This window comes from Pseudonaja textilis, chromosome 5 (assembly GCF_049901715.1).
Source record: "Pseudonaja textilis isolate UNSWEBS1 chromosome 5, rPseTex1.2, whole genome shotgun sequence".
In the NCBI taxonomy this organism is placed as follows: Eukaryota; Metazoa; Chordata; class Lepidosauria; order Squamata; family Elapidae; genus Pseudonaja; species Pseudonaja textilis.
The window spans coordinates 54,825,811-54,848,826 of record NC_141994.1 but is presented as its reverse complement, the minus strand read 5'-3'; the positions used below and the strand labels follow the sequence as shown (position 1 = coordinate 54,848,826).

The window sequence follows — 23,016 nt, the reverse complement described above, 5'->3', positions numbered from 1 at the left end:
GTTTAGTTACCTATGCTTCTCTTGCCTCAGCAGATGACAAGCCCTGGCAGAGATTTCTGGATTTGGAAGCTAAACAAGATTGAGCCTGATTAAGACTCTAGATGGGCAATACCAGGGCTTTAGACCAGACTGGGAATTAAAAAAATAATAATCCTAGAAGAAAGGACTTCCTTATTGTAGCTGAGAAAACAACTTAGACATATCCATGACCTCTGCTGCTAAAGCAAAAAGTGTATTCAGAACACATTCAGACCCCACCTTCATTTTTGTCAATTTTGTTATGCTGCAGTCTGATTCTACAATTGTTGAAATTCATTTTTTTCTCAATAATCTGCACTCAGTACCCTTAATGACAAAGTGAACACACACACACACACACGCACACACACACACACAGAGTGACCTTTGATTTAGAATAAGTTAAGTTTCAAGGTTAACTTGCAGTCAGCTGTATTTCTCAACCTCATTTCTTCAGAATTTCACTTCTTTGAATCTATGAATTATGCCTAGATAATTATAAGGAACTAGTTGGAGGAATGATTAGAGATGACTTGTTTCCCATAGTGGGTGAAACAAAAAAAAAACCCTGAGGAAGTTGCATGACTTTGAGCACCACAGTCGGTTTGGTTGGTTTAAACATTATATGTGGTAGAAATCCAGCCATTTGTGATTTAGCTTCACAATTGCATACAGCTAGTTCTTGACATGACCACAGTTGAGCCCAAATTTTCTGTTGCTACTTAAGACAGCTGTTAAGTGAATTTTTTTCCATTATACAACTTTTCCAGCCATGGTTGTTAAGTGAATCATTAGAGTTAATTTAGTAACCTGGTTGTTAATGAATCTGGCTTCCTCATTGCATGTCAGAAGGTTGCAAAAAGGGATCACATGACTGCAAGACACTGCGACTTTCATACATATATGCCAGTTGCCAAGCGTCTGAATTTTGATTATGTGACATGAGAATGTTGCAACAGTCGTAAGTCTGAAAAATGGTCCTAAGTCACTTTTTTCAGTGCTGTTATAACTTCAAATGGCACTGAAAAATGAACAGTTGTAAATTGAGGACTACCTGTATGGTTAAACACAATATAACTTCACACCATGTCTGAACATAATTCAGTATGAGCTTATTTTTTTCTTACAGGTTCATTTGTATTTTGTTTTATTTTATTTATTTTTCCTATTTACATGGCTGCTAAAAGTTGAAAATGACTTGATGGCATATAATTTTGCTAGGTTATACAATTTGGTGAGTTCCAGCCTGTAGTCTAGGGTGTGGATAATATAATTCAGGCAATTGTTAAATTTGGTAAATTTTTAGCACTTCTGCTTAACTTTGTGTCAACCTTGCAGGATAAGCCAAACAGGAACCACAACCCGATGAGCTATTTCTACTTTATTGTAAAGCAATACTGACAGAATCGTGCAAGTATGAAATTAGATTCTCTACTCCCTCATTTCTCCTTTATTGCCCAAGAAACTAGGGAAGGTCTCTTCCCCCACCTACTCCCGAGTTTTTCTGTCTTATCTATCTGTTCCCTTGGCAGCATCTTTTCGCCTAGTCTCCCAAGGTCTTTCTCACATGCCGTTACGTCTTGTTAGAGATCTACAGTAATGACATCTGTCTGTGTCAGCAAATATTTTGCATTATAAAAATAAAATAAAATATTTTATAAAAGTGGGTTTATTGAGCATTCCCTCAAATTCATTCATAGGCATTACATCATTGATTCCTATTTTACGTGGTGGCCTTCAAAAGATCTAAAGAAGGGTGTGTGTCAAGCTCATGGCCTACGAGCCAGATGTGTCATGTGCTGGTCCCACCCCACCTGGTTTAGCGAAGGGGAAAAAAGTCCCGATATGTCACGTGACACTGCCGTGACGACGTGAGTTTGATACCCCTGCTCTAAACAATGACACAAGGGTTTGTATAAAGAAAAAGATTGTGAGCTGAGCAGCTGGTATAGTCCTTACTTAGAGGTCTCCAAAGTTTGCTAAGAGGAAGCAAAAAAACCCACCAAAACCTCCAGTCTGAATATCATAAAACCCATCTGTTAACATCGGAATTGTTTTCATCTTTGCAAGCTACATATTTCTCTTGGTAGATGGAAAACACATTTGATAATACCTTACATCATGTCTGCATCTGATAGGTCCCAATTTACATGTCTGTAGATTCTTAGAGCAATTGACTGTTCTGCTACAGATCTTACAATAACACTAGTCAAATTATATCCCCCCCCCCCGCTACATCCTCCCCAGGTGTTTTAATTTTCTTACCTGATGGTAAGAAACTTGATGGCTGACCAATGTAGGTATTACTGCAAAATAGATTTAACACACAAGTTGACACCTGGAGCAGCATAAAAGCCTAGTAAAATAAATCAATAAAATGCCTCTTTGAAGTTATAGTGGGGATTCTTTTGTTGATTAGATTTGAATATAATTGCAACCAAACAAGACTGTTGATAGTTAATAGCAAAGTAACACTATGTAATTCAATGCCCAAGGTAATTAAATAGAAATTAACCTATCTATAAAAAAATAGCAAAATACTATAACTATTTGTTCAATGGCATCATCTTATTCTCTACAAGGGTTTTGAAAAATATGTTAAGTAACAAGGTTAGCCATTTCAGAGTAAGTCTCACTTGAGAAAGGCTTTACTGTAATTTAGTTGCGGTCATTGGAAAACAGTGTCTATGTACCTCATTTTTAAAAAGTCGGGCCAACTGCAGTTTCTCCCAAGGAATGCAAATCAGATGGTTTGATTCTGGTTGGTGAAGTTAAAGCTTAAATGTGCAATGCTTATAGTATCGTATTAGGGATGATGTATTAAGTTTGCATACAAAATATGCAAACCTTTCCTATTACCAGAATCATGGGGGAAATATTCCTCATCTGAAAACATTGTGGGCATAGTGAGAAAATGTTGTGTCACTAATAGAGCATTCTCTTCCTTAAAACAATGTTACTGTCAAATTCATTTCCTCCAATATAATTCAGAAGTTCTTCATTGGCAAGTAAATGTGTTTTGGACCATAGAATTAGCATTCTTCTCCTGAGTCTACCTAACTAGATTATCATTGTGTGTGTGGAGGGGTGTCTTGTCCATTTTCTGAAGTTAATCTCAGTTTGATGAGGCTAAAGCGTTTTCTTTTTAACTAGCTATTTGAACATTCCACATACTTTCATATTTGCAGGAGAAGGAAAGAGACAGAAAAAAGGAACAGTGTAAAGGTTGCCCTTTGAGATTGTACGGCCTCAAGTGCAGTGACTCACAACTTGCTGATGCCTTTAAAGTTTGTGAAACAAACTGTAGTCCTCAAATATTTTTTTAAAATATAAAACAGCAAAATTGTATTATTAAATTGAGATAAGGACTGGGTTCCCAATTCTCTTAAAATTCGAGTTCTTTTTTTTTTAAAAAAAAAAAAACAAGTTTTATTGATTTTACAAACAAACAAACAAAACAAAACATCATTAAACATTAAAAACATAAAACCTCTTTCCATTGTAGATCTTTACAAGGCAGGTAACATATTGCTTTATATCACGTACTTATAATTTATCCCATTTCCATATAAACACGTAAATTCCCTTTACCAAATTCCACATTGTTTCTCTTTAATCATTATTCAATCATATTTCCTTTCTAATTTATCTGGTATTCAGTCATCACATTTATATTTTCCTCTGGCTTGTTTATAATTATTCTCATCTAGTCTTCCTCCGAGATTTTATTATTTAATTCTTAATTAAACACACACACATAAGACATAAACATAAAAACATAAAACTTTCTTCTAGAAAGTAACTTGGCCCCAGATTACCTCTTTTTGTATGGACTTCAATTGAATTCATGCTCTTCTTATATACCATTACCCTTCTTATTTACCATTCTATATCTATTATATAACTCCTCTCCACTTTTGCCTCATCTTAATTCTGTTTTATATATTTAATCTTGCTTTAAAGAAAAATATTTTTATATCTTTTGTCCATTTCTCCATTTACATCTGTCTCATTTCCAATTTAAAAAAGAATAGTTTCCCCTGGAATCACTAATCGGAGTATGATGCCTTTCTATCATTCCCCTAAATTAAAATTTAAAATACCAAATAACACCTAAATCCCAATCAGATTCTGCTTAGTACATTCTACTATTTCAGAAACCAATACTACAATAATAAATCCATAACAGTCAACACATTAGTCCATTAAACTCTATATTTAAACTAATATTTTAAACATTCCCTTTAGTATTTTATTAAAACTTAATATCATTCATTATTAAACCTTTTAAAGTTATACCTTGATATTTTAGTCTTTTATTAGATCTTAAAAAGTTCTGATTATCTACTTATAATACAAATACCACTATTACAATACTCATGTGTACTTTGCAGAATCCCCCTTTTTTTTAAAAAAAAATCCCATATATTACCCATTATCCCTAAAAAATTTTTCCTTTTCTCCATCTTGTTTTATACCTTTGTAACTTTTTTCCCCCTTTTCCCTTTCCTTCTTAGCCCGCCTAAACTTTTTACCCCCTCCTCTCCAAACCTCTGCCTTCTTGATTTCCCCTTTCTGTTGCATTCCTCTTTCCTTTTGCTTTCTAGCATTCTGTTGTTTTTGCATCTTCTTTTTCTCTTTCATAAACATTTTTTTATTTCTTTAAAATTCGAGTTCTGTTTCTAAGTGAAGCACCTAGTCAAGCTAAATTTATCTTTGGATATGTTGCTTTTTCTTTTTATATAATTTTAGAAGTTTCGGCTGATGCTTCTAGAGAAATTCTGTAGAAGAGGAAGAATGATTTGGAAAGGAAAATAAACCTGTGAAAAGACCTGTTCAACGGGGAAGTACTTAAGGAACAATATTTTACGATGTAAACACTTTTCTCTGTTCAGCTTGCTCTTCCAAATGTTTAAAAAAACTACATTTTCTTTTTACATTCATAGTTGTCTAGGTAAACTTGTAAGATGGAAAGCTGGCAGTTTCAAATATCTCTTTCTGTGACAGTGTTTCTCAACCTCAGCAACTTTAACCTGTGTGGACTTCAACCAGGGGTGGGATTCTCCCAGTTTGAACTGGTTTGGATGAACCCCTTGTTCCAACAATCAGCTGGCTCCAAACTGGTTTGCTCCGATGAGCATGTGGGCCCACCTGCCTGCACTCTTTCTTGTGCTTTATGTCTTTTTGTTAGAGTACAGCTCATGCACGCGGCAGAGTGGTTTGCCGTGCCTCAGTTGTTTTCTCCTGCTGCAGTTGAAGGTAAGTATTAGCGTTTTAAAATGTGGAGCACGCACGAGGAGCATGTGTTTGATGCGTGTGTGCGCAAAGCGCATGCTCACTGAACTGGTTGTTATACCAGTTGAATCACACCCCTGGCTTCAACACATGCTGGCTTGGGAACAGGGCGGATTTGATTTAAATCAAGTCAATTTAAATCACAATTTAAATCATGATTTAAATCACAAGTAAAGAGGCTTGATTTAAATCAGTGGTTCCCAAACTTTTTCAGTCCACCACCTCCTTGGTGCTATAAACTCATCCTCAGTGCCCCCAAACCCAGGGGTGGGATTCAAATTTCTTAACAACTGGTTCTGTAGGTGTGGCCTAATTTGTGGGTGTGGTTTGGTGGTCATGTGACTGAGTTGGCATGGCCAGGTGGCCATGTGACTGGCAAACCAAATATAAGTGGTCCTTGCTTAATGGCCGGTTGCTTAGTAAGTGTTCTAATTTATGACTGACCTCCCCAGAGCTACTTGACTTGTTTTTGGAATTTTGACAGCCATGTACACACACATATGCGTGCACACACACACACACACACACACACACACACACACACTCCCTTCTAATCTTGCTGGAGTAGGTGGTTGGACTAGTTATCTCATTCTTTTTCTCCTCCCTCTCTTTCTTTCTTTCTTTCTTTCTTTCTTTCTTTCTTTCTTTCTTTCTTTCTTTCTTTCTTTCTTTCTTCTTTTTTTCTTTTTTCTTTCTCTTTCCTTCTGTCCCTTCCTTTCATCCTCCCTCTTTCTTTGTCTATCCTTTTTCTTCCTTTCTCTCTCCCTTTTTCTTTCCCTTTTCTCTTTCTTTTCTTTCTTGTCTCTTCCTTCTCTCTTTTTCTCTTTCCCTCTCTTGCTTTCTTCTCTCTCTCTCTTTCTCTCTCTCTTTCTGTCTCTCTTTCTCTCGTTCCCTCTCTCTCTATCCTTTCCTTAACCTATCTATCTATTTTCTGCCCGGGCAGGTGTGGACTAATCTATCAAAGGCCTGGGCTAATCTGGCATCACCCTGTTTCCCCTTTCAGAGGCTCGTTTCCTCCTCCACAACCGCCTCTTTTGTCATCCCACGGCCATGACTTTACCTTCCTCCCGTGGTTGTCTGCCAGGGAAGGCAAGCCAGGACTGAGCTATTGGGAATTCTGGCAGTTGAAGTCCATGCATCTTAAAGTAGTTGAAGTTCTAGAACAGGGGTCCCCAAACTTGGCAACTTTAAAACTTGTGGACTTCAACAGCCATAGAATTCATAGCTGGCTGGAGAATTCTGAGAGTTGAAGTCCACAAGTCTTAACGTTGCCAAGTTTGGAGACCTCCATTCTAGAAGCTCTCTGGCTCTTCGTATATCCTGGCCCTGCTTCATTCTTGTGGTAGCAGCTTGGTAGTTCTTGCTGCCACAATTTATCTTCCAAGGGGTGCCTTGCATGATGCCCTGATCCTAACCTCTGACAATGGTTATTTTCTTTATAATCTCAAGCAGCAGAACCTGGGAAAATTTCCTTCTTGAAACCCCAGAGAGCTGCTGCCAGTAATGGCATCAACATGCCAAATATTTTGGCACAATACAAAGCATCCTTATAAGTTCAAGATTTCCTGTATCGTACTTGCCATTATTCCTGCATTTTTGCATAATATGGATTGTTCGTTTAGAATCAAATAGTGCTGGCCAGTTATGCCGACAAAGGGTACAATGAAGAAACTATTGATGCTGACTTGAGGAGAACAGTCCAGTGGCTCGATAGGGAAGAGTTGGTTGATTGCAATTTCCCTGTTTTGAAGCAGTTTTTTCTGGACTGCAGTGATGCGGCAATGCATTTATTGATTTTGTTTTGCATTTGGAAGTGTTGGTGCTATTAATGCTTTAAACACAGGCACAACACATTGGATGTGTGAAATGCTTTGCAAAGCTCCTACTGAACTCATTGACCTTTTTACTTAATCTGTGGAATATACAGGCAAGGCACTGAATGTCTTTTTTAAAACAGAGACCAAACTCTAGTTTGGATATTGTATGGGCCAGTCTTCTTAGGATTGACTTCTGTTACATTGGTGGTGATTTAATGAGCATATGTCCATGTGCTTTGGTGTGATAAGAATACAAAATATAACAAAGAGAATTAGAGAAGCCTTAAATCTTAACAAAAAGATGTGTTTTTAGGATTAATTATGTTATTGATTAAATTTATTTCATTCCCAGTTCTATCAATGTCTCAGTAAACATAAAGTAAAATCTAACATGTAAATTAAACCAGAAGCATTAAAAACAGCAATAAAAACAATTGAAAGGCTGCTTTGAAAGTCTGCCTTTATATTTATGGGAATACAAATATAGAATACTTGTTTTTATAAGACTTGCCTAAGAAGGTACAAAAACCTGACTTTTAAGGTTTTAAAATTTGCATAATCTTGTCAAACAATTATTTGATAAAGCCACACTCTGAATGTTTTAAAGCCTAAGTATTCAAATCAAGGGAAAATAAAATCCAAAAAACCTCAAGGGAAAAGCTGTTCAAGAGGGTGACAGAGAAGGTATGCCAACTCTTCGATTTTACAGAATAGACAGAGATAAGCGGAGAAAAATAGTCCCTCAGATATCTAGGCCCTATGTCATGTAAGGTGCCTTGTAGGTGATAACTATCACCTTGAATTGTATCTGGAAGTTTCCTAGTAATAAATACAGTACAATTAGGAAAGTTACATGGTTGTACTAAGGTTCTCAATAACTACTCATGCTCTGCATTCTGAACCAGCTGTAGTTTCTGAGTGGTCTTCAGGGGCAGTCCCGTTTAAGGCCTATTGTAATGTTCTATAGTGAAGTGACTTAGGCAGAGAATCCAAATAAATACCTCCTCTACAGTTGTTAGCAGCTTGTAAAAGGAATTATGTATTGGAAATTGTAATGAAGGTGGTAATCACATAGAACTACCTTAAAAGTTCCCCTTAAAGGTTCCCCTTGCACATATGTGCTAGTCGTTCCTGACTTTAGGGGGCGGTGCTCATCTCCGTTTCAAAGCCAAACAGCCTCTATGGTCATGTGGCTGGCATGACTAAACACCAAAGGCGCACGGAATGCTGTTACCTTCCCACCAAAGGTGGTCCCTATTTTTCTACTTGCTTTTGAACTGCTAGGTTGGCAGAAGCTGAGACAAGTAATGGGAGCTCACTTCATTACAAGGTGCTAGGGATTCGAACCACTGAACTGCTGACCTTTCAAATGACACTGAGCCACCGTGTCCCCTTCATCTTTACCCACTTCATCTTTACTCAAACATTTTTATGAGTCTCTATTTCTTTTATTTATTTATTTAGGAGATTTATATTGCTGCCTATTCACACATGTCAACTCAAGGTGGTTTACAAGAATATTTGCTATTGCTGTCTTTGAGTGCTATTTACAGATTGACGGTGCCCATGCTGAATCTAAAGCAGTATATCTCAATGTCATCGGCATTAACATGTGTGGACTTCAACTCACAGTTCAACTAGGAATTCTGGGAGTTGAAGTCCTCAGGTCTTAAGCTTGCTGAATTTCACAAACACTGATCTAAACCACCTTTCAATTCATATCTTGACCAGAAGTAGTCACAGGGACATGTTTAAATGGTATGGAGCTGATTTGACTTATTTATAATGGGGGGTGGTCTTCTTGCCAGGGAGTCAAACACTTATCCAAGATGGTGAAGAATATTTTGGGGGGCTAATAAGGGATGTGACATCAATGGATATTTAGTTTTGCATCAATTAATACATTATGTTCACAATGTCAGTTATTTTGTGAAAGTGCTCATGATATGTTGTTAAAACTCTAGGTAAGTCCTCTAGCACAAACATTGGATTAAATCCACCTTGGTTTATGTAAATCTAACGATCTGTTCTCATAGCCCTAAACAGATGTCTGTCAAGAATTATACATCTTATTTGTGCAAGGTCTATTGTATTATAGACCTTGCATTGGTCTATATATACATTGTATCATGCATTTTCAGAAAATGTCCAGTAAAGCACATCAAATAATATTAAAATGTATTAAACACAAACCATTAGCTGAGAGATATCAAAAGATGGCATGAATAATAAGGTTTCAACCTTGATAGCAGTATAGTACTTTTTCTGTAGGGGGATTTCCTTAGGTTTCTCTAAATTGGGTGCCACAACAGAAAAGGTCTTTTTACCAGTTGATGCCAATTGCATATTCCCAAATTTAATCTCCAGTGCTGCTAGTTCTTAACTTTTGTAGGCTTTTGAGAAAGACTTAAATGGTGGATGATTATTTCCACTAAAAAATTAGTGCTGAACTACAATGAACCACTGACCTACTCAAACTAACTTCCTCTTTAGATGCCAAGCAGAGTACTTCCACAGAGGTTTATTTTTTTCATTTCTAGAGGTGATTTTTAATGTAGATCATTTTCCCACTACTGCATTAAAGTACTATCTATCCTTGAGTCAGCAGAAAACTATGACATTTGCTGCCCCAGTGCTGATCACTATTCTCCCTCAATTGCTTTGTTCTCACTCACTGCTGAATGGTGTTGTCCTGTCTGTGCATGTGAACATGTGATAAGCAAAGAGATTAGTTCACATCCTCCCTTTTCTGCACATCACTGCCTCACAGGAAAAACAATTTGCCCATCAAGGCAATGCAGCAGCACAGTGCATGTCTGGATGCAGGATTCTGGTATCATCTCCAAACTGCTGCTTGTCCTCTTCCTCCTCTACTTTATTTTGTTGTAAACTGAACTGAATGCCATTCTGAGACAACATCAGAATGGCAGCAGATGAAACAGATCATGGATCATGGAAGAAAGGAAAAAATAAAAACAAAAAGCCCACAGCTTTCAGTCTGAAAAGGCCAAAAAGGGTCCCTCTGTTCCTTCCCACTACTGATCATCTGATTTCACCTTCTGGATAAAAAGTGGCAAAAGTGTCACAGATTTTACAAACCTTGTTAATGGGTGAGGGAAAAAAAACTGCCCTAAAAACCATTAAGATAAAAATGACTGAAGCGGCTCTTCCGAGTCTAGGAATGAGATGAAGGGAATGTCACAAGGACACAGTGAAAGCCAGATATGGTCATGGATATTTCTGCCCCACTTAGATGCAAGTGGGAAAAGAGATATTGACAGGTCTGCAAAGAGCAATTTGGCCCATTCAAAATTTGTTTAAGTCTTTGGATAGCTTATTTCTAAAGCAGTATTGTTATTAATCAAGAATGCAAACCCAGAGTCTTTGTGTTGTGTAAGATATTTTATATTAAACAGAGATGAAGAACTCATTGATTTTTTTTTTATATCCATTGCCTTCTGGGTTTTGAAATCTATATACCAGGTTAGTTCATTCTTATCCTTTATTCATCCCCACATGCCAGCTCTGTGATATCAGGCAGCAGCTATGTAAATATTTATTGCTGCTGCAGTTGTTAAATGTTGAAGAGAAAGGTTTGGAAGATCATTGTCTTGGCCTACTAATGCAGGAAACCCTTAATTCTGTCTCTGTAAAGATTCAAGAACAGGAAAAGTTGGTGTTTGGTTTTGGAGTGACGTTGATGTAACATTTAACTTCCTTGGTTCCTCTTTTGCTGTAGCTTGTCACTTGTATTAACGGTTGGAAGTCTGTCACCTCCTAACTAATGAAACATCCTTTTTTTCTGCCTGTTTGACCAGTGTGCTTCTCCAGTAGAAGACAATGGAACTTACAGATGTCTTCAGGCTTGACTTGGTTGAGACTAATGTTACAACAGCCACACTGACTTTTCTGGTGATAATATTGGTTCTCCTTGCTTGGTAAGTGGATTTTTGAATTAAGCTTTCTCAAATACAGTTTAAAGAAACAAGATCATGACTGTTTGGTTTCCAAACTAAAATTATTTTTGAAGAACAAAATCCACAGACTTTTGTGATACTATCAACTTAAGGAAGACTCTGTCCATCTCAGGAAGTGGACTCATTTCTTGCAAAAGGTTACCTCTGATAAAGATTTTAAAATAATCCCTTTAAAATAATCTAAGAAAGTTGAACATATGTGACTATGATTGTTTTTGCAACAAAACATTTTGTGCTATATTAAAGATTAATATATTTGTGAAATTAGAAATAGTTAAATTTATGGTTGCAGGAATTCATCATCATTATCAACTGGTTGCTTGTTTGAAAATTTAATGGCAGTTAAATTTTAATTAGACTCCTATGAAAGAGTTTCTGTGTAGATGCTAATGTAAACTATTTTCTGTACTCTGATTCAAACATGTCACTCAACATTATTTCCATAACAATATGTAGTTTGTGATTCTCCTTGACATAAACTATTAGAATAATCAAGGGCCTTTTATGCTATATTATTGAGATCAATGAATAGAAGGAAACAAAGAAATTGATTGACTTAATTTTTTAAAAAAAAACAGGCTCATGACCATAAATAAAACAAAATCTATTGAAAACTCATAATTAAATGGCTGTTATAAATGCCTTTAAACTGGGTGATTGTTCTTTTTCCTTTTCCTTACTCTAAGTCTCCATAGGAATTAATTTATATTTATGTGATTATTTTGTTTCAAAATAATGGGAATGAAATGAGTAATAGTTGTCAGCTGGAAATATTTTTTCTTCTTCTGATACATCTCTGCCTATAAGTTTTACTTTTCCAGCTCTACTATCTTCTGTTATCCAAATATTTTCTGCTTTATAATATTCCTATAAATCTTACCTCAAAACCCACAGATTCATAAATTTTTATGGGACTACCCTCTTCATTCCCATACCCATGAATCAATTTTTATGTTGTAAACTTTTTAGGGTAGCCTCAGGATTCTGTAAAGTGCAATGGGTATAAATAGCAGCATATAGTACTACTGTTAATAATCGCTATTACTGTTATCATTTATATACTTTACTGTATTTTTGTTCTGAGCACATTTGGAATTTTGAGAGCATGTCATTGGTCTCCTTCCAAAACAGCTATTGTTGGAACGCTTATTCACAAAATGGTTACAGGACTGTGATACAACATCCATTTATTATAAGACCAAATTTAGCTATATAGGATTCTTTGTATATCACTGCAACACAACATATCTTATTTTTTTTTTGTAGGTAAGTGAACACTTTTCCACATATAACACTGAACCAATTCCCTTCATTCTCATTTTGTTTTTCTAAAAATGCCAATTGGGCCTTTGGGGGAACTTTGAAAATAAGATGCTGTAGGTTATACATTCGTTTGTAGCATCACAACTTTCCATTTTCAATTAAAAATTAAAGTCAGAGTAGAGAACTACCTGGCAAATATCAAATAAAATGTTTATAGATTCACTGGTGTTAGTTAGCAGCATACTAATTCTGCTTTAATGATAGAAAGATAACTTGGATGCTTCTTTGAAAAATATTCCGTTGCATTCCTAGATTTTCCAAAATCTACTTTTTTCAAGGAGAACTTATTTTCATTTCTTTGGGGGGTCTAATGTATTACTCAGTTACAGGAACACAATGTATGTCTAAAGCTGAGGATGTGTGGATGTGCCTAGGAGAACTCTTTTAGGGGACCGTGTTTAAGGATGGATACTTTTTTAAAGTAGTCCTTCAAGTCAGCAGTTCTTTGCAAGAAATAGATCATTTTAAGCGGTTATCAAGCAACTCTAAAGAGTCTTGGTTTCTTAGTTATGATAATCGTGGTTTTGAACTTTCTGGTCCACTATCAACCAACAAATAATGTTCTGATTTGGTTTTGAGCCAATTTTGCAGTTATCTGAAAAGGATGGATGGATGACGGGTAGATGGATGAATGGATAATAGGTAAGCATGAGGATATAGATGCACTGAAAATACTGAGATTTAAATGAGAAAGTATTAAGTTATCAATGCTTCTGAAATTTTGAGAATGACCAGCGGTGTAGTTCCTCATCTGTAGTATTATTGCTATAAATAGTACATTTTAAAAATATTTAATTGAATAGGGAGATAAGTTGCTGCTGTCTGGCCTCGGTGTGTTTATTCCAGTTATGGCTTTACTTCTCCTGCTTGCGAATGCCTTGATAAAATTAATACAGGAATTTGCCTTTCATTTAAAGTTTAATGTGCCATAAGCTTGGCATTATGAAGAAGCCGTCACTGCTTTCAGATGTCGTTGTTCAAAGTAGAGTTTCACCAGCTTATCTAAACAAACCTAAGTGTTTGAAATGTGGAAATAGAGTTGTAGTTCTCTCTCTCTCTCTCCCTCTCTCCCTCTCCCTCTACCTCCCTCCCTCCCTCCCTTCCTCCCTCCCTCTCTCTCACACTCACTCACTCACTCACTCTCTGTATATATGTGTATAGTGTGTGAGTGTATAGAAGGGGTACATTCAAAATTGCTTGTTTCATAATTCTGAAATGGGCACTTAATGAAGCTTGTCTGCAATGCACACATTGTGACCTTCCCATTTTGTTTGAGATAAAGTCTCCCTCTATCCTTTTTTGCTTATTTTTTCAGTCCAGGTGCTAATCTCACATTTTCATATATGGAGGCGGCGGGTTCAGACTCTGTTCTTTATCTGATGCTGCTTAAAAATGTCTTCTGTTCTCAGCAGAGGTGGCAATATAAGCCCTTCTCTTGGACTGTGTCTATACTGCATGAGACTATTGGATGCAGCTTTCCCATGTTAAGTTAAACACTCAAATAGTGCTGCGATATGTCTCCCTTCTCAGCGTTGGAAGATTAGCACAGGCAGACCTGGGTCTTAAATGGCCTCTTTGTTAGACACATGTTGTGGAATGCCACGCTTTAAATGATATGCTGGCTGATAGAAGGGGTTTGTGAAAAGCAACCCTGATGTGCCTGGGCTAATGCTGGTAGTAAAATGTTTGCGCCACTTGTCACTTACCCTCTGCAAAGATAACCTTCATGCTTTTTGAGTGAGCAACTTCTTGGCTGTTGGCGTATGTATTGTTGTCAGTTCTTTAGTTATAGAACTGAGTTCTCTTGTGTTTTTGAAATGTGGCAATAGAGTTGTAGTTCTCTCTCTCTCTCTCTCTCTCTCTCTCTCTCTCTCTCTCTCTCTCCCTCCCTCCCTCCCTCCCTCCCTCCCTCCTTGTCTTAATAGAAATGGCTTAGCGTCATTTCTTCTATAGTAGAAGAGAATAAGACATTAGTCACTATATTCCATAGAACCACATAGCCAGATTTTGGGCTCAAAACCCTCACAGATGTTTTTTTGGCAAATGGGAGGAAGATCCCATCTTCCTTGCTACCATGAGATCTTTTGCTTCACTGCATTTAGTGGCTGTGTGACGAGACCACAGTGTAGTTACAGAACCCATTATTTTCATGCCACACCAGCTCCAGTGCTGGCCATTTCTGACTAAAAATGTAACAGGAAATATCTCTGCCTCAGACCCTAAAGATTGGTTGCTGAAACAAACTGTCTCCCTCCCATCTGATGCCTTCAAGGTTTGCTGGAGCTACAACTAGCAGAAATCTATTTATTTATTTTTATTTATTTGTTTGTTTGTTTGTTTATTTATAAATAAATTTCCAGCCATCACATGAAGCCAAAACTGAAGAGACCTCATTATGACTTTGTGTTTAAGTCAGGAATATAGTGTACCACAAGTTTTCCATGGCTTATCTAATTTTGCCTTAACGTGTTATGAGAACCCGGCCAATGTGGTTGTTAAATCATATATAAGTTTGGGCATAGTTTCCCGATCCCAGAATCATACTATCTCCTTTTTAAAGTAAAAAAACCCCAGTTCTCTGCTTGTGCAGCAGGAAGCAATTGAAAGATATGCATCACAAATTGGTTAGTTAGAATTAAAACAAGTGGTTCCGTGAAATATGTAAATGTGAGTAAAATAAGATTGCTTCCGTTGTGTTGGAAGAACTGATATCATTCTGTGTCAGGATTGCTACTTTGAGATAAGAGGGGACCTAAGAAAATTTGAGATGATAATGAAAAGAATTAGAGTGACTCTTATAACCAGAGCTAGAAGCACAAGAGGTAGTTATAAATGGTTCTGTCATGCATGTAGTCCTCAATTTGCAACCACAACTGGGACTGGAATGTCTGTCACTAAGCAATGTGGTCATTAAATGAGTCACACCTAATTTTACCACTTTTTGCCATAGTTGTTAAGCTACTCCGGTTGTATTTTTGTCTAGTTCACATCATTAAAAGTATATTTACATGCAGTCCTCCATTTCTATCCAGGGACAATTTAGTATGCAATTGAACAAAATCTACAGCACTATCCCTAATATAGTAGCTCAGTTAATATCAATAACACAATTATTCATTGAAGCAGCATTGCTTAAAATATAGCATCCTTCCAGTTCTTTAAAATGCAAATGATTGAAATGCCTGCCATAATAAATTTATATTCACTCAGCACCTTAAGATGTACCACTGTAAAGAATTCCATCACTAGGACAACAGACAGTAAAGTCTCTCTTTATTACCATCAATCTAATCTCTGACATTATGAAAAGAGCTTTAGTGAAAGATCCTGAAGCTCAAATAGATTGGAGGAAATGTTCTTTAAGATACTTGGCCCTCAAGTTTTAGATCTCAACGTCAAGAAACTGGTAAGGAATGTAGAACTGACAAAACTGAGGGTCCTTATTCTCAGTGAGCCACACCAACCCCTCCTTTCCAAATCTTGACTTCTGTTTGGTGCTTCAGATTATGTCCAAGGGGCAATGCAATGCATTCAAGTAGCCCAAGTGACGTGTTTCTAAAACATGGATCCCTCTCGATGTTCCTTTTGCATATTAGACTTGGTTTCTTTATGCAGATGGAAACCTGGCTCTGAGAATCATAGCTCAGCACAATGGCTGAATCCAGCATTAGAAAGAAAATATAACACAGCAGCTTGAAATAAATAAATTTCCTTCCTCCTGTTCTTCATCTAGACTAGCCCAGGTGGAGATTGAGAAGCTCATTCTTGAGTGCTATCATGTGTTTGTATTATTATATCACAGTCCTAACAGGCACTCCACCAAAAGCGGCTCTGCTAAAGAAAGATGGACATATCAACAGCACATTTCAAGGATAGGATGGTATAAAATATAGTGTATGGCAATATAAATATGGATATATAGGGTAAGAAACAGATTGTCCCAGCAAATGGGAAGTAATGGCATTTAAAGGTATTAAATAAACCATTATTTTAAAACATTGAACACAGTGGTGTCAAACTCAATTTCATTGAGGGCCATATCAGGGTTGTGCTTGACCTTGGAGGGCTGGGGTGGGCGTGATCAAGGTGAGCGTGATCAGCTTGACAGCACTCATGTCAGGGGTGCCTATGGTGGCTCGAGCACTCTGCCAGTGAAAATGGGATCCTGAGCTCTGTTTTTGACTGCAACGGCTTCCTGCAAACCTCTGCCAGCAAATACAGAGCTCGCACGCAGCTCTCCTGAGGTCTGTTTTCACTGGCGGAAGCGCCACAGGCCGGTCCGCTGTTCCCAGGGCAGCCCTGCAGGCCAGATCTAAATACCCTTTAGGCAAGAATCCAGGTCCCATGCCTTGGATTTGACACTCCTGGTCTTATCCTTAGAATAATGAAATGCATTCATTTTTTACATTCTTTTCATTGTTCTTTAATGGTATTGAGCGCTCTGCCAGCAAAAATTAGCTCCTGAGTCCTGAGCTCTGTTTTCGCTGCAGAGGCACTGCAGGCTGGTCCTTTGCTGTCCCAGGGAGGCCCTGCAGGCCAGATTTAAGCACCCCACTGGCCAGATCTGGCCCGCGGGCCATGAGTTTGACACCCCCGAGCCCGCAAAATGTTGTTTAAGTGCCATCCATAAGTGATCAATGCTGCTTACTTTTTAGACCAGGAGGAACATGGAACTTTTGATGAATAATGGCTTTAATAATAATTTTAATAATAATGGCTGAATAAGTTGCTGGTTTGATTTGATATGACTAATCTGGCCTCTAGCCCTTGGGTAGATTTTTTTAATATAATGGGAAAAACTAGAGAACCTAAATAAAGATAAAGATAAAGATGGTAAAGCTAAAGATATATATGTATATATATCATCATCACTATCATTTTAGCCATTGTCTATCTACTGCAGGATGAAGGCCCCTTCCACATGTTTCCAACTTATACGGTTCTGAGCTTAAAATGGGCATTCAGATCAATTTGTTATTAAGGCTTCTTTAATATCAGATGAGAAATTCACAGGAAGAAATGATTAAATTTTCCCAATCATCATTGCCCAAGTGCTCTGTAATAAAACAATGACTGTTTATGTTACATGATTTCTGGATTCTTTCCTGGAGTTTAAATGTTGATATCCAGCAGATTCTTTACCCAAACACTGGTTTTTTTTAAGTATGTTTTGATATTTCTAAATTCTGTTTCTTGGAAGCAATTATTAAGCATGGGGGGGGGGAGGAACCCCAGAATTCCTGGATCTAAATTATTGTAATTATTGTAAAAATAGTTGATCAGTTGGTTTGGTGTCATTTATTGAAGCTTTGCAGAAGAAAAGTTCAACATCATATTTACATAGCTCACTTTTGCCACTATATGTATAAGGAATTTTAAAAATAGTGGAACTAACTCTAACTAGAAAATTTGTACAGAGTTGAATCTGGGGACACTTTTCTGCATTTTGCAGTAGTGGAATTTATTTTTTCACATTTGAGGGGAATAATAGAGTGTCTGAAGGTACAGAGAAGTTTACAAGGTGGCATGGGGAAAAAAAGAACATTTTCCTGCTTTTAAGAATTGGGAAGGGAAAGGGAGGATTCAGGTTTGGATGGTAATAAATGCAAATATATATACTGTATATATATATATATATATATATATATATATATATATATATATATATACACACACACACACACACACACACACATATACGTGTACACATACACACACACACACACACACACAAACATATATATATATACACACATATATATACTATATATCTTTGGTTATTCGGGTTTTCCCCCGCGGAAAATTGTAAGTATCTTGGCGACATTTCGACGAAGTCTCATTCATCATCTTCAGGCTTGTGTCTTCGGCTTTGTGCTTTTCAGAGTTATATAAACACATATACATATATAAAGATGTCTCGGTTTCTATTGGCCCATTTTGTATTATGGCAGGAATTGAATTTGCCCAATCTCAGCTCCATTTCTACTGTCTGGGATTTAAAGACTGCACTGTGGAATTCATGTACAGAATGGTGAAGCCATAGCTCTTGGTTGAATTTACAGAAAATTAATTTTCCAGCATTTCTGGTTAATTTTTTATTTATGTATTTATCATCTTTATATGGCCACCCATTCTTTTTAATGAGGTGCTGAGTAAAATCATCTATCTGAGCAGCTGCAGTGACAATTGGGCCAGATGGATGGATAGTCTGAGTCAATGGTTGCTCAGTCATGCTATGGTGTGGTTTAGTAACTTGGATGAACTCAACCAACAGGCTTTGTCAATCATGATTTCTGACATGGCAGATATGTGCATCCAGGCCCTTGTGGCTTATTTAGTGAAAATTGGCTAAATTATTCATTTCAGAACTTAGCCAGTGATTAAATTCAGGTGTTCAAGTAAGTTGTTTTTCTATTATTTGTTGAACAAGCCACAGTGGCTTGACTCACATGTAACACTGAATTATGTAGTCGTAGTGATGGGATTTCACAAGCAAACCAAGCCAACTGTATGTTTGTGTGAATCAAGAAATATAAATAAGTGTTATACTTCTCTAAACTATGTATGTCAGTCTTTTGTATATATTGTTTTTACTTTCTTATGGTTGAGAGTATCAGATCTTCTCTTAGGAATTTTCCAGCCTAGTTGTAATATGATAATATATGCTATTTAGAGTCAACCTTCCTCCAGATTTCTTATAATTTTTTTTTAACATATCCCATCTTGATATTTATTACAGCTATAATCTGACCCACAGTTGTTCTTACTGAACTGTCTTTTAGTTAATTAGTTCCTTTGTGTATCCACATAAATACATATATTCTCGCTCTCTAGGGCAGCACCGGCAACATAAGGGAGGTGTCACCAAGCATGGAACCAAAGATTGACCACTCTTTTTGCTCCATCTCATAGGCTCTTGAAGTTAGAGCATGCTGGGAAGCAAAATAGTTTTTCTCTATAATTGTACCCATTAGGACACTGTTTTTAAAATGCTTCTGCCCTTACTCTGGGAGGAATTGATTCTTCTCTATTATTTATTTTTATACATTATAAAGGCATCCATCTGGATGGAGAAAACATTGTACATAGAAGAATGATTGTTCTGATTTAATATTAGCACAATCTAATTTGAGCCATTCATAGTATTTTCATTAGGAGTGATCTAAAATTGAGCTTGTAGTAAAAGTATTAACCATAACTCTCTTTTTAAAATCCATTCCTTAAAATCTACTCCAAAGACAATTGGGAGCAAAAATAAATTATAACACTTCCTTCCTTTTGGCAAAGCTGCTTTTTGTAAAATGTCTAAACAGTGAAGACTATAACCAGTTGCAAAAAAGATCCAAAGGCAACAAGTATTGAAGGTCAAACAATAATGAAATGGAGGAGAAATTATAGCCTTTCTTCATTCTGGGATGGGGTCTTTTAGTTTTTGCATTCCCTGGCAGAAAGTTCTGTGCTTAAGGAACTTATCACATAACAGTTTGTGCCGATGTGAGAGAGAGATAAGATGCAATAGGAAGTGTCATTCAAGAGGTGTCCCATTCAAGAGGTGTCCCAGTGAAAAAAAGCTTGAAATAAAAACAAAAACAAAATATAGTATACAATCTCCAAGCATAGATTTATTCTATCAAAGGGATAGAAAAAATAACAAGCTGAGCCGTTCAGTTATTAATCCTTTTACTGTAGGATAAGGTTCTATGATGTTCCCACAAAAGTGATAATCTAGAGAACTCAGAATTTCTATAAACACTTAAAATGCAATACTTTAAACAGCTTTGCTTGGAATAAAAATGGTGCATTCAGGTGTGATAGTGGAGAGGAGTACAATAAGGGTTCAACTTCTAGGTCTGTGGTATTCACCCCTTCTGAGCCTGTCCAGAAACTGCCACCAATTTTTTATTTTTATTGTAGCAGAAGAAGACATTGTTAATATACAGGAATAATTGTATCAACTGTAGCTAATTAATGCTTGGCCTTGGCCCTATCCATCTTTTGGAGTGTGCTCCAGGTTTGCCTTTTAAAGTATAGTTCCCCCAGTTTAAACCTTTACATCCTTGGAATAATGAAATGCATTTATGCAAATAGGCTGTGAAAGAATCTTCTCTTTATCCATCCTAGCCTAATATGGACTTCACCTTTCTTGTAAATTAACTTTTATCCATCCATCCATCCATTTTCTATAGCCACCCATCTAAGCAAGTAACTCAGTTAACAGTACTAAGGCAACTACAACCAATTGTAATATAATACCAATTAAATATCTATGGCAGGCGAGAAAAATGTCATTATAGATGTCAATGTAGCAGTTGAGCCTGAAATTGACATATATGTAGCCATCACTTGGAAACCTGACAATAGCCAGGAAATAGAGACCTTCACAACCACAGAGCCCAGGCCTGGACCCAAAGCCAAACTTCAAGGCCTTACAAAAGGCTTACACAGAGTTGGGGTCATTCTCTCAGGTGAGATTATTCCAGAGGGCAGAGCTATAGCAGAGAAAGCATTGCCTAGTCTCCATTAGCTGGCATTCTATGACTGGTAGAACCCCTAGCAAGCTCAGCTTCTTGCTGGGCTCACATTGTTGGCATCCATTTCTTCTAGATGGAGAGTAAAGGGAGGCATTTGTTTCAATGCATGATTTTTGGGAATCGACATTTGATCACAGAGCATCTCCCTCCCTCCCCCCCCCCACCAATTATGGACTTTGTCATGTGAGCTGTATGAATTCTAAACATCCTGTTTTCTACAAATGTGTCTTGTGATAATAAGAAGGAAGGAGGTGGTAGGAAGAAACATTACGTACCAGTTAGGGAATATCAGTTGAACAGTTTTCATAAGACTGTATTTTTTCACTGTCTTATACATTATCTTTGGTTTCAGGAAATATAGATATAAGCAGGTTTACTCAGAAAAAAATCCTACCAAATGAAGAGAAACTTGCTTTCTGTTACAGTTTGGAAAGATCACTGCCAGAAGGAAATGGAGAAGACTAGATAATTCTGCGCATTGTTTCTTAGTGATTTATTTATTTATTTATTGAATTTATATAGCTGCCCATCTCATCAAAAGCATCTCTGAGTGGCATATAACGAAGCTAAAACAAAGAATAAATACCATTTATCAATTATAAAAATGTTTTGAAACTATATAAAAAAGAATAAAACAAGGAAATAACAGATGGAGGGATGTTGATACTAATGGAGCTACTTCACATTTTATAGCATGAATTTAAGCGTTGCCATTCATTATAATAAGAAAAGAAAAATAAAATACAAGGTATGCAGTTTTTCCCCCAATGGAAGATAGTTCTGCCAAGCTGATAGTAGGTTTCCCACCTGTTTTCTGCTGAAGCTGCTCTGTTTGTCATAGACTTGTGACAAGTAGAAATTTTACAGGTGAAGTCTTTTTTTATCTGTAAACAGAAAGAACCCAGACAAAAGCAATGCAAACTATGCAACTTTGTTTTGTTTAATTTATACAACATGCTGTATTTATGTATTTCCATTTATTATGTTAAAGTTAGTCATTAGATTGTCCTAGGAATGCTCTGTCTGGAGGAAGAAGAATGTCAAAGTTGGATTGAAAGAAGAAGAACTATGGAAATTGAATACCAACATATCTTGAGGGTATTTTGAGAGTTAATAATATATAAAATAATTTTTATATAGATATTTGGGGGGCATTTACAAGGAATAGCAATATTTAACAATGTACCTACCAATAAAAATTGATGTTTGGCCTTACTCACCATGGCAACACTTGGCACCATAAAAGATCTAAATATTCCAAAAATAGGGCCCCAAAAGTGTGTATAAGTGTTACAGACAATCTGATAATATGTGGTTTTAAAAGTTGAACATTAAAAAACCTTTATATACTTGTTTGACAAAAATGTTATGGTAGTAATAGTACTTTTAAGGTCCGTCTTTTTCTATGTAAAATAACTTAGGATAGAATAGAATAATAGAGTTGGAAGGGACCTTGGAAGTCTTAAAATGGAATTTTTTTGACTTTTTCAATGCAGAATTTAAAAAGCCTTAGATGTCTACAATATATTGTGGACATTTATTTACCTTAAAGAGTAGCAGTGGAACCAGCTACTTTCCTCAGGAATTCTGTAGCTAGGAGAAATTTGAGACTGCATATTGCTTCACTTTTCTGTTTAATATAATAATTATTATTCTGGGAAAGCAAAGCAAAAATAGTACCAATAGTCATAGACTCTTTGGATGCAATGCCAAAACAACTGAGTACTGCTTGAACACCATCGGTATTGACAAAATTATCACCTGTCAGTAGCAGTAGGCAGCTTTATTTAGAATAACTTACAGCCTGCATCTGCCTATCCCAGATCCCTGGGAAAGACTCAATAAGTGAACAAGAATGCCAAATGTAGTCTAAACATCTGGCTGACTGTATGATCAACTATGATAATAGTAATTTATTAAATTTGCATGCCTCCCTACTCCCACCAATTATTTACAACAAAATTTTATGAACCTCTGTAGCTTGCATTCAAGCTGGTACTTGGATAGATTCACCAGTATGTACAGTATAACTGCAAATTCTATGCATCTGAATAG

At 36.6% G+C, this 23,016-nt stretch overlaps 1 protein-coding gene across 3 annotated transcripts in view; it reads left to right on the top strand.

Annotated features, from left to right (window-relative positions):
• Positions 1 to 23,016, top strand: part of TBXAS1 (thromboxane A synthase 1) — a 229,176-nt gene that overhangs the window by 4,896 nt on the left and 201,264 nt on the right. For all 3 annotated transcript variants that reach the window (XM_026725639.2, XM_087934948.1, XM_087934949.1), the window contains exon 2: positions 10,949 to 11,068. In XM_026725639.2, coding sequence (XP_026581424.2) covers positions 10,971 to 11,068 — 98 coding nt within the window. In that variant the 5' untranslated portion in view covers positions 10,949 to 10,970. The remainder of the gene's footprint in view (positions 1 to 10,948; positions 11,069 to 23,016) is intronic.